Source organism: Chiloscyllium plagiosum, unplaced genomic scaffold (assembly GCF_037043375.1).
Source record: "Chiloscyllium plagiosum isolate Xiang-an unplaced genomic scaffold, Cpla_swu_hap1 HiC_scaffold_25, whole genome shotgun sequence".
Taxonomy (NCBI): domain Eukaryota; kingdom Metazoa; phylum Chordata; class Chondrichthyes; order Orectolobiformes; family Hemiscylliidae; genus Chiloscyllium; species Chiloscyllium plagiosum.
Window position 1 is genome coordinate 13,822,271 of NW_028270163.1, and position 12,976 is coordinate 13,835,246.

A 12,976-nucleotide genomic window follows, 5' to 3' on the forward strand; every position below is an offset into this window, starting at 1 on the left:
ATTCAACTCATTAAATTACCAAACCCTCCAATCCAGCTATACACTGAGACACCTCGAGATGGAAATCAGCATGAGGACATGGCGGATTCCAATAACCTGGACGACCAGACACCAATATCTCTGGGCACACTCTATGGGCACCAGACACATGAACCTGCCCATTACAGAATATCAAATGGGTGCAATAATTGTTACTGTTGGTGCTGCTGGACAGGTGCTCTGAGCGAGTGAGTAGATAGCGCAGAGGGTGTACACGGTTAGTGGTGTGGAGGTTAAGGTGGGTGACAGCAAGTGACAGAAGATTGAAGGCGGGAATTTAGTTACTCCTTTACCAGCAGTCCCATTAGGAAAGTGAAGCGGGAATCCTTGGCTCTGAGCAACATGCACTGTATTTGGGTTTGATTGTCAGCACTGTGTGATTACTGTGAGGTGTGTGTCACAGCTCCAGATGGAGAGTGCTCTGCGATGTCTGTCAGTGCCTGGTGCCCAACATGGAAGCCTTTTGAACAAGTGGTGAGCCAAGGTTGCTTGGTACCTTCTCTGACTTCCATGTGGCGGCTTCTGGGTGTCTAATTTCTCCAGGGAGAGTGCTGGGATAGGAAGCTGCTCTTTACTAAGGAGAGATGTGCAGTTAATAAGGTTGTTAATGAGCAATAACACCCACCCCCTGCCTTAATGGCTAACTTGCTGCTCCCTTGTGAGAATTTCACCCTGTCATCTGGAGCTCCACTATTTCAAGTTGTTCCTGACTGCAGACCTCTCGTGTGATTCTCTGACATTTCTTGCCATAGCCCAGGTTGTTTAGGATGCTGTGGGATTCCACCCACAAGCCTCAGAGAATTGGGCTGAGCCGCCTTCCCAGCTCATGTCAGCAGTTGTCCACCTGCTATGGCTCCCTGCTATATATCCTTGTGGGATCAGTGGAATAGATTCCATCCAGCACTTGACTCCACCTTCGAGTAATAATTGCATGTGACTGGTGCTTTCCAACTTCAGTGGATTTACCAAGGTGGAAAATCCCCTAGATTCAGGCTAACCACTTTCGTGGTGAAAATCTGATTGTTCATGTCTGCAGTTAGCCACCTTCACACTGAATATAGATATCCTTTTAACTGATTCAATCACTGACTGGGGGATCATGTATTTAGAGATTACCCTTTCAAGTCTTGGAAGGAAAGGTAATTTCAAATTAACTGTTTGATCTGAAGGCAGGATAAATTGCTCACTGAGATGATTAAACATCAGAACAATGTTTTGTCTCTCATGGGAATGTTTAGTTACTCCTTTACCAGCAGTCCCATTAGGGAAGTGAAGCGGAAATCCTTGGCTCTGAGCAATATGCACTGTATTGGGTGTGATTGTCAGCACTGAGATTACTGTCTGGGCTAACCTTTGCACCAGGAAGTGGTAAGAGGCGGGCAAGTCAGATTTGTTGACCCTTAACCATTTCTTGTAACCATTCTAATTCAGTCATGCTGTGCAAACAAGTCATGTATTTGCATGACGGGGCAATTCTATCCTGTCTAACAGTGAGTCAGATTTGGGTCAATACTGATACACCTCTATCTGAACTTTCTGTTTACAAGGGTTTGAAATTTTTGAACATTTATCCCCCTTTTATAATCCAGTGTGTTGGCCACACAAATTTTTAACCATCCTCCACATGTTTTCCTGATCTTCCTTTGGCATCTCCTTGGCTGGGCTATGGTTCCAATGGTTTTGATCAGCCTTTGACATTTCAGGTTATTGTCCATTCTTTGTGTATATTTCTTGGCCTTTGTTATTGCTGAATAGTCAATTGTGAGGAACATGGCTGGAATAGTCCAGTTTGATTCTGACCTGTTGCTCATATGTGCACTTCAGGCAGGACAGCTGCTTTTCGCTCTCCCAAACCTGAAAATGCACGGCATTTGATTTTACTAGCACCTACTGCGGCTTGGATGAGTTAATGTAGCACAAACCTGGAATTAAGCTGGTCTTAATGGCTCAGTGCTTTGCTGGATAATTTTCTTCAGGATCTTTGCTCCTGTTCCTTTCAGAGACCTGCTCCTGAATGTCAGTGCCTAATGATAAAGTGCAGGTACCTGCTGAGTTGAGATGAATCAGCAGGTTTGGTGTCACGGATGCCAGTCTTTAGCCAGTTCACTCTGTGTGATGTCAAGAGTGCAAAGGCTATACGACTGAAGACTTGTGCTCCAGAACTCAGTGCAACCCTAGCCAAGCTGTTCCAGTACAGAAATAATACTAACATCTACCCTATAATGTGGGAAATTGCCCAGGTATGTCCTGTATATATTTTCAAAAAAAGGTAGGACAAATCACTCCCAGCCTGTCAGTCCATTTTTACCATTAGTAAAGTGATGGAAGGGGTCATCCACAGTGCTATCACGCAGCACCTGCTCAGCAATAATCTGCTCAGTGACACCCAGTTTAGGTTCCACCAGAGCCACTCAGCTCCTGACCTTGTTACAGTCTTTGAAATTCAGCTCTTTTGTCCATTTTTGAACAGAGGTATGGTGAGAGCAACTGCTCTTGACATCAAGGTCGCATTTGACTTAGTGTGTCATCAAGGAGCCCTAGCAATATTGGAATCAGCAGGTTTCGGGGCACACTCTCTGGTGGTTACGTTCACATCTGACACATCACAAGATGGTTGTGTTTGTTGTTGGTCAGTCATCTCAGTTCCAGGGCATCGCTGCAGGAGTTCCTCAGGGTAGTGTCCTAGGCCCAACCATCTTCAGCTGTGTCATCACTGACCATCCCTCCATCATAAAATCAGAAGTGGGGATGTTCACAGATGATTTCAAAATGTTCAGCACAATTTGTGACTCCTCAGATATTGAAAAAGTCCATATTCAAATGAAGCAAGATCTGAATAAGATCTGGGCTTGAGCTGACAAGTGGTAAGTAACATTATGCCACACAAATGCCAGGTAATGGCAGTCTTCAATAAGAAACTATTTAACTGCAGCCCCTTAACATTCAGTGGCATGACTATCACTGAATCCCCCACTATCAACATCCTGGGGATTACCATTGATCAGAAATTCACCTGGACTCACTATATAAATACTGTGATTACAAGAGCAGGTCAGAGGCTAGGAATACTGCGGCAAGTAACTCACCTGATTACCAAGGTTTTCCACCATCTACGAGGCCCAGTCAGGAGTGTAATGGAATACTACCCACTTGTTTGGATGGGTGCAGCTCCAACAAAACTCAAGAAACTTGACACCATTCAGGACAAAGGAGCCTGTTTAATTGGCACCACATCCACAAGCTTCCACTCCCTCCACCACTGATGCTCATTAGCAGCAGTGTGTACTACCTACAACATACACTTCAGAAATTCACCAAAGAGCCTTCCAAACCAATGACCGCTTCTATCTAGAAGGACAAGGGAAGCCGATACATGGGAACACCATCACCTGCAAATTTTCCTCCACTCACCATCCTGACTTGGAAATATATTGCCGTTCCTTCACTGTTGCAGGATCAAAATCCTGGAATACCCTCCCCAAGAGAATTCTGATCTACTTACAGTCCATGGACTGCAGCAGTTCAAGAAGGTGGATCATCATCACTTTCTAAAGGTCAATTAGGGACAGACCACAGACACTGGCCCAGCCAGCAACGCCCAAGTCCCATGAATGAATAAAAAAAACAAGTGTAGACTGCCTGCCTGCACTCATTCATACTGTGGCATTGCAGCCAATGCAGGAATATTGAAGAAATTCAACAGGTCTGGCAGAATCTGTGGGGAGAGAGAGAGAGAAACAAGAGTAAATACTGAGTCTTTTCCGAACTGGCTTCACAGTCGGCTGAAGTGACATTGTTGTATTTAGCTGGAGTGTCTGATTGCCCTATTATGGTATTGGTGGGAAAGCGGTAGGTTGTTCAAACATTGCTGGAATTGGAGAGTTTTTTTTAATTCAACAACTCTTTCTTCTGAAAAAGTGCCTTCCATCACTTAACAGAGAGCAAGTAAAGGATGTTCATCCAAGGCAAGTCATTTCCACAATTCAACCAGTGAAATTGGATGAGGCTTCAGGGTGTTCATCAGGATATTGCAGTGAATATTAGGAAAGTTATTGATAGACCTACGCTTGTTTCATGTTTTAGAACTTCAGTCCAGCAGGTTTGCTTTTTTTTTCTATTAACTTTATTACTTTCATTAATCATATAAAGTAAATATTGTTTCCAATTGAAGCTCATTATAAAATTCCTATTTGACAAAAGACTTTATGAAATAGCTTCTGTTTGGTCTGGCAAGTACATATCCAAAACCTTTACTGGAGTACTGCCTGTGCCACTGATATCTGATGCTCAAATTATAGTTTAACTGCTCCTCTGGATTACTTAACTTGTATCACGAGTAGAAATGCACTTTTGTACTACTGTTAAACAGAGTGTCTACAGTGACAAGAGGAGACAGAAGGGAGGAAGGTAAGGAATTAGTAACTTGTTATGATGACTTTTAAATAGGTTACATTTGTTTCAAATTGGCATTTTATCAGTGTATTGAATTCTCTTCATCAGGTAAAAGTTTGCACCAGTCTCTTTAATCATTTACTGAGCGATTTGCACACTCCCCAAAGCTCTGCAAGAAAGCGGTTTGGAAAGAAAGTTTGCTGAGTAGCTGCTGTCTGCTCGCTCACCTCATTGCTGTTCCCAACTTTTCCTGCAGAGATTCCTACCAGCTGTTGCCACTGCCCTTTTGACCGAGATACTTGGTTATCCTCCAGCTTCCATTGTCTGTGGGAGTCACCTCACTCTTGATCCCTCTCCAAATCTCCTGTCAGCTGGCTAATAACTCAGTCAAAGATCTGGAAAACATTCCCAATCGTTTATACTGATACCATTTCATTTCAAGCAGTTCAGAGGTAGCATTGAAATGATGTTGACTTGGAACTTCAGGCTACTTCGTAAGGAAAGATTATGAAAAATACTGGTCTACTCTGTCTGGAAACTATACCCTTCCAGTTGTTCTTGTTGCTAAGCACCAGTATGAATAGCTGCAGAAAATGGAGTTCCACTGTGTCAGCTTTGGAGAGAGGGAACTGAAGAAACAAGGCAGATCTAATGTGAAAGGGTTAATCCAGAATGGAGTAGGGTCAGGAGAGGGTCATTGGGATTTACAAAGCTTTAAATCATGGCGGAATCAGAATGCTTTAATTTAAATAAACTAGGGTCTACAAATAGGAAAGCAAACGTTTAACTCAGTTTCAAATAGTTTGAAACTAGTTTTAGGAAGAGAATTTGATTGTTTGGAATACCCTGTTAACTGGAGCATTGAAAGCAGCAAACAATGGGACAGTCAATATGAGGTTGCATCCTATTAGTAGGTGAGTTAGCATGCTTGAAATGTTGAGCTTTGATGATTCAAGTGGGTCTTTGGACATCTCTTATTTGCATTCTTCCAACTGCTATAATAATTAAAATTAAACAAAGCAGTGCAAAATATTACGCAGTTCACAGATAAGGATTTCCCATTTAAGATGGAGATGAAGAGGAATTTCTTAACTCTGAGGGTCTTTGGGTCTCTTCTCCACAAGGAGCAGTGGAAACTGACACATTGATTATATTCAAGTTTAGGTTAACAAATTCTTGGTCATTTAGAGAGTTGATGGTTATGAGAAACAAGCAGGAAAGTGAAAGGAAGAAGGAGCAATTTAAAATAATGACAGTAGAGTGGTCCAGATTTTTTTTAAAAAACATGATCTTGTGTTCTTCCAGAGAAACAAAATATATTGTCCAGCCTAGAAGTCTGTGAGGTCTCAGTTGACCTCAGGTGAAGGAAAAACTGAGGACTGCAGATGCTGGAGATCAGAGTCGAAGTGTGTGGTGCTGGAAAAGCACAGCTGGTCAGGCAGCATCCGAGGAGTAGGGTAATCGACATTTCAGGCATAAGCCCTTCATCAGGAATTTCTGGTGAAGGTTTTATGCCTGAAACATCAATACTTCTGCTCCTTGGATGCTGTCTGACAAGCTGCGCTTTTCCAGTACCATACTCTTCGACTATTGATAGGTGAAGTCTGTGTAATGGAGACAAAGTTTTAAAGGTTATACAGGTTCCTTTTTAACAGTGAAGAGCTGATTCACTGATCATGAGTAAAAAGGCCAGTGTTCAGGGAATACTTGTCAGAAGCAACATTCACTTTAGATTACTCAGTCATTTCAACTTACCTCTGAATTTGAGCTGTGGTGTCCATGATTATATTAAGGCTGTAATGAGGTGTGGAACTGAAATATACTAATGAAACCTAATGGAGTAGATTATTTTGAGTAATGTGGCTTGGTGGAATTGTTGAGGATTCCTTCCGTCACTTTGATCAGAACAGGGGGAAAAGGCTAATTCCATGGGTTTTCCGTTACCTTCTATGGGTGCAAACGTTTACTTCAAACAAACAGTTTATAGAAATAAAACTCACTAATTTTAATAGGCACAAGGTTTCAGAGTGATATCTTGTTCAGATGGTGTCCATGTGAGGCACAGTCTCCAGTTCCTGATTTGTTGACCATTTAAACAAATGAGACTGAGAGCCGGCGATTTCACAAGTAGTACTGCTGCTGGTTTCCTTTGTTCAGGCCTTGAGGTAACTTCTTTGTTCAAAAATGCCGAAAAAGCATTAAAAATTGGGAGGAGGTTGCTGTTTTAACTCGGCAACGTTGTCCATAGCTGTTCCTGAGACTAAATTGAGGTAAATGTAGTGTTGTAAACTGGATAGTGATGCCATTCCTGATTATTGTAATTTATGTCAAACTAAGTGTTGGCAGACAGCACCCAGCTGTGCCCAGCACATACTTGTGTTTTGGTCTGACAAGCTGACCTGAGTGTTTTAAGTGCAAAGATCAAATCAGTCATGGTTTTGACTGCTTTAGTCAGTAGTGTTAGTCACTGCTTTGTGTCGGGAATCGTGCTGAAATATCTTGCCCATCTGTTTAATTGTTCACATTTACACGGAAGCAGAATGGATTTAAGTTGCTCAATGATATTGCAAGGTTTGTGAAGGTTTGTAGCTCAGGTTGAGGTTTAGGATGTAGGTTTGCTCGCTGAGCTGTAGGTTTGATATCCAGATGATTCATTACCTGGCTAGGTAACATCATCAGTGGCGACCTCCAAGTGAAGCGAAGCTGTTGCCTCCTGCTTTCTATTTATATCTTTCTCCTGGATGGGGTTCCTGGGGTTTGTGGTGATGTCATCTCCTGTTTGTTTTCTGAGGGGTTGATAGATGGTATCCAGATCTATGCGTTTGTTCATGGCGTTGTGGTTGGAGTGCCAGGCCTCTAGGAATTCTCTGGCATGTCTTTGCTTAGCCTAACCCAGTACAACCCATGGACAAAACCAACATCATCTACAAAATTCCATGCAAGGACTGCCACAAACACTACGTAGGACAAACAGGAAGAAAGTTAGTCACCAGGATACACGAACGCCAGCTAGCCACAAAAAGACACGACCCTCTCTCCCTCGTAGTCCTACACACGGATGAAAAAAACCACCATTTCGACTGGGACAACACATCTATCCTGGGACAGGCTAAGCAAAGACATGCCAGAGAATTCCTAGAGGCCTAGCACTCCAACCAAAACGCCATAAACAAACGCATAGATCTAGATGCCATCTATCAACCCCTCAGAAAACGAACAGGAAATGACATCACCACAAACCCCAGAAACCCCATCCAGGAGAAAGATATAAATAGAAAGCAGGAGACAACAGCTTTGCTTCACTTGGAGATCGCCACTGATGATGTTACCTAGCCAGGTAATGAAATGTCTGGGTATCAAACCTACAGCTCAATGATATTGTCTAAAAGAAACAACATAATTTCACTTATTTATCACAGAATTCCCACCGGCCATTTGGCGCATCATGGCTGCAGTGACTCTGAATGACCAGTTCACTTAGTGCCATTATCCAGCTTCCTTCCCATAACCCTGCACGTTGTTCCTTTTTAGATAAAGTCTAATTCCCATTTTGAATGCTTTCATTGAACCTGCCTCAGGCAGAGAGTGCAGTTTAGACACTAACCACTCACAGTGATTAAAAAGGTTGTCCTCATGTGGCTTTTACATCTTTTACTCTCCGCACTCTCTCTCACTCAATGGTTTTACAAGTGGGAGGTTTCTCCTTATCTATGCTGTTCAGACCACTTGTGATTTTGAATACCTCCATCAAGCCTCCTGTCTGCTGTGTTGTTGGTTTGAAGGAAAACACTGTTTTGTCCAATCCATCTTCGTATTAAACTTCCTCATCACTGAGATTGCAGATCCACGTAAATAATTTCACTGATGTCTTCACCTCCTTCCTAAACTGCAGCACTTAGAACCAAAAGCAGCATGACTGCTGAGGCTGAGCTAGTGTCCGATACAAATTCAGTTTAACCTCCTGCTTGGTACTTTATGCCCTTATCATAGAATCCCGACAGTGTGGAAACAGGCCCTTCGGCCCAACAAGTCCACACCGACCCTCCAAAGAACATTCCACCCAAACCCATTCCCCTACCCTATTACTCTACATTTACGTCTGACTGATGCACTTAACCTATATATCCCTGAACACTCTGGGCAATTTAGCATGGCCAATTCACCTAACCTGCACATCTTTGGATGGTGGGAGGAAATTCTCTCAGACACTGGGAGAACGTGTAAACTCCACACAGACAGTCATCCAAGGATGGAAGTGAACCTAGGTCCCTGGTGCTGTGCGACCGCAGTGCTAACCACTGAGCCACCATGCAGCCCTAATGTGGCCAAGAGTACTGAGTGCTTGTTAACTGTGCTCTCACACTGGCCTGCCACCTTCAGTGTGTCAGTGTTCCTCTGCTCCTTCATCCCCTTAAGAGTGGCCCCTTATCTTATGTTGTTTCTCCACCTTCCTTTGATTGAGATGACTGACTTCCCATTTCTGTGCATTGAACTTCACCTGCATCTGCATTCCACCAATATCTAAGACAAAGATCACTCAACTGAAAGTTATCTGTTGAATGCAATCTGTGAAGGGTGTAAAAATAAATTGTTTCCCAACTGCAAATTTTGGTACCTGATCAAAATTGCTGAGAATGCATTAGTGATCCCTCAGTGTTTGCTGGTAATATGAGGCTCCATTTGATGAGCGCAAATGTGGAAAATAGTCATTAAATTTAATGATTTGGACTTATTTAACTGCAGGATTAATTAATAACAATCTATCCCAACTTTGAGTAATCTTGCCGTGCTTTAGTCTAGTTGGATAGCAAGATTTATTTGTTTCTGTGTCACGTCATTTGGAGTACACTCATGCCCACTTATATATCTTGTTGAACTTCATGCAGACTGTTTCCCACAAGTCCATTAGAATAATCATCGCATAATCATTAGAATCCCTACAGTGTGGAAACAGGCTATTTGGCCCAACAAGTCTACGCTGACCCTCTGAAGAGTAATCCTCCCAGATCCAATCCCCTCTTGTATTACCCTACTTTTACCCGTGACTAATGCACCTAACCTACACATCCCTGAACACTATAGGCAATTTAGCATGACCAATTCACCTAACCTGCACAACTAGTGTGTCTCTTTTGTGCTGTCTCTCCCTCCACACACAGACTAATGCATATGTGTGTGCACATACACATACTTAGACATTAGAAAGATCCAACTTTGTTCTGTTAGAAGAGATTTAAGTATCCAAATTGATGTTTCATGACCAAATGCTCTACAGTCATTGGGTAAGAACAAAACTCCTCTGTTCTTGCACTACACATTCTCCCCGCCCACACCCCCTCCTCTTATCCCAGTCCCTCATGAAGGATTTATTTGCCGAAAATTTGAATACCGACATGAACACCTACCCAGATGGACATTACCATTTGTGAAACTGAGCAAAGCATGAATCACGAAATGTACAAGGGAAATGAAGAATGTGTATTACGAGCTGGTCATTTTCTAACCATACTTTGAGCCCTGCATGGTTGGCTGGCTGGCACGGTGAGGTGTGCACACTGACTTTTTATTTTTTCTGAAGTTAAAATCAAATGGAGCACAGACTGAATGAATGATTTCAACATGCGGCCTCTTCAGCCTGTCCTGACATTCAATCTAATCAGGGCTTATTCTTCTATCACGATGCCATATTCTGCTTTCTCCCTGACCATCTCGATGCAATTAAAATCAAAAACTTTATCCGTCTCTTGTCCATATTTGGTGATTTGGCCTCCATAGCCTCTGTGGTAAAGCATGCCACAGATTCACTCAAGTGTGAGTGAAGAAAATCAAGCTCTTTGGATCTGGTAGTTGTCAAAGCCCTTTTTTTTTTTTGATGAGTTTGACTATGCCTCAGCTGAATGTTATTGACCATTACCTACAAAACAAAATTGCCCATGAATCCACACAACCTGGCACTGGAATTTTAGATGCAGGTCTCCAGAAAGGCGGGTGAAGGAAGTGAGAAGGTTTACGTGTGTAGTAGGGGATGTTGTTCAGATCTTACGGCTAAGCTTCTTTGTTGACAGAGAAGAATGCCCCTGACACTCTATCTTCAGCTTTCATACACCTGGGAGTGCTTGACTGTGACAAATTTGGGTAACGTGACCCAGTCAGTATTACTGCCCTTTCCCCGCCCCCCCCCCCTCCCCCATTTGAGAGTAGAAGATTCCATGAGGTTATCACTTGTAAATTTCTGATATCACTCTTTGAATATTCTTCAGAGTTGATCTGCGCAATGATCGGAAACTAGAAATAAAATTAATTTTCAAATGTGTTCCCTTCACAGTTTGAGTACAATTTCGAGCAGGAGAAGCAACTGAGGGCAGAGCTAGAGAGGGGAAGGCGAAAGCTTGAAGCAGACCTCAAGATGACCATTGATAGCCTGAACGAAATGGAGAAATTGAAGGTTGACCTGGAAGAAGTAATCAAGAAGTGAGTATTTTCCTATTGTAAATGACCAGTTGTAATAGCTCTTGAATCAGTGCTGGTGCGTTAGATTGCATTCAGGCTCGATCTAACCCTAACGGGTTATGTCAAATTGTGTTTCGTTGTTGTTATTATGTTCCACTTTCTATACCAATTGTAGAACTGAAACCTGTGAAGCGCCCTGTCTCTCTTCTTACCATTCCTCCTTAGGGCTTTAAACTGCAACTTAGAACTCTTCCTCCGCCTCCGAGCTTACTTTTACAATCGGGACTCCCGCCCACCTTCTGAGGACTCCTTCACTCTCCGCCAACACACTCCATCTACCTGGACACCCCGCGCTTACATATTACCCGCCCTCAATCTCTTCATTTCCATCTGCCGCCAAGACATTAACTGCCTCAACCTGTCTACCCCCATCCTCCACTCCAACCTCTCACCCTCACAATGCGCAGCCCCTCTACTCCCTCTGCTCCAATCCCAACCTCACCATCAAACCAGCAGATAAAGGGGGTGCAGTGGTAGTCTAGCGCACTGGCCTCTACACCGCTGAAGCCAGACGCCAACTTGAAGACACCTCCTCGAAGACACCTCCCCTTACCGCCCCCTCAACCATGACCCCGACCCCCCATCACCAAACCATCATCTCCCAGACCATACACAACCTCATCACCTCAGGAGATCTCCCACCCACAGCTTCCAACCTCATTGTCTGGGAACCCCGCACTGCCCGGTTCTACCTCCTTCCCAAGATCCACAAGCCTGACCACCCTGGCCGACCCATTGTCTCAGCCTGCTCCTGTCTCACCGAACTCATCTCCACCTACCTCGATATTGCCCTGTTCCTCCCTGGTCCAGGAACTCCCCATATACGTTTGAGACACCACCCACGCCCTCCACCTCCTCCAAAACTTCCGTTTCCCTGGCTCTCGACGCCTCATCTTCACCATGGACATTCAGTCCCTCTACACCTCCATCCACCATGACCAGGGCCACCAAGCCCTCTGTTTCTTCCTCTCCCGACGTCCCCAACAGTACCCTTCCACTGACACACTAATTTGCTTGGCTGAACTGGTCCTTGCCCTAAATAATTTCTCCTTCGAATCCTCCCACTTCCTCCAGACCAAAGGGGTAGCCATGGGCACCCGTTTGGACCCCAGTTATGCCTGTCTCTTTGTCGGCTATGTAGAGCAGTCCACCTTCCGTAATTACACCTGCACCACTCCCCACCTCTTCCTCTGTTACATTGATGACTGCATCGGTGCCACCTCGTGCTCCTGCGAGGAGGTTGAGCAATTCATCAACTTCACCAACACATTCCACCCTGACCTGAAATTCACCTGGACCATCTCTGACACCTCCCTCCCCTTCCTGGACCTCTCCATCTCCATTAATGATGACCGACTTGACAATGACATGTTTTACAAACCCACTGACTCCCACAGCTACCTGGATTACACCTCTTCCCACCCCATCTCCTGCAAAAATGCCATCCCGTATTCTCAATTCCTCCGCCTCCGTCATATCTGCTCCCAAGAGGACCAGTTCCACCACAGAATAGACCAGATGGCCTCCTTCTTTAGAGATTGCAATTTCCCTTCTCACGTGGTTGAAGATGCCCTCCAACGCATCTCATCCACATCCCGCACCTCTGCCCTCAAACCCCATCCCTCCAACCGTAACAAGGACAGAACCCCCAGCCCCCTGGTCCTCACTTTCCACCCTATCAACTTTTACATTAACCATATCGCCCGCTGACATTTCCGCCACCTCCAAACAGACCCCACCACCAGGGATATGTTTCTCTCCCCATCCCTTTCCGCTTTCCGCAAAGACCATTCCCTCCGTGACTACCTGGTCAGGTCCATGCCCCCCAACAACCCACCCTGCCGTCCTGGCACCTTCCCCTGCCACCGCAGGAATTGCAAAGCCTGCGCCCACATCTTCTCCCTCACCTCCGTCCAAGGCCTTAAAGGAGCCTTCCACATCCATCAAAGTTTTACCTGCACATCCACTAATATCATTTATTGTACCCGTTGCTCCCGATACGGTCTCCTCTACGTTGGGGATGCCTCCTGGCAGA

General features: G+C 44.4%; 1 protein-coding gene across 12 annotated transcripts in view; it reads left to right on the plus strand.

The window, feature by feature from the left end:
• Window positions 1-12,976, plus strand: part of LOC122562023 (putative uncharacterized protein MYH16) — a 276,206-nt gene that overhangs the window by 161,964 nt on the left and 101,266 nt on the right. For all 12 annotated transcript variants that reach the window (XM_088000458.1, XM_088000463.1, XM_088000459.1 and 9 more), the window contains one exon: window positions 10,757-10,902. In XM_088000458.1, coding sequence (XP_087856584.1) covers window positions 10,757-10,902 — 146 coding nt within the window. The remainder of the gene's footprint in view (window positions 1-10,756; window positions 10,903-12,976) is intronic.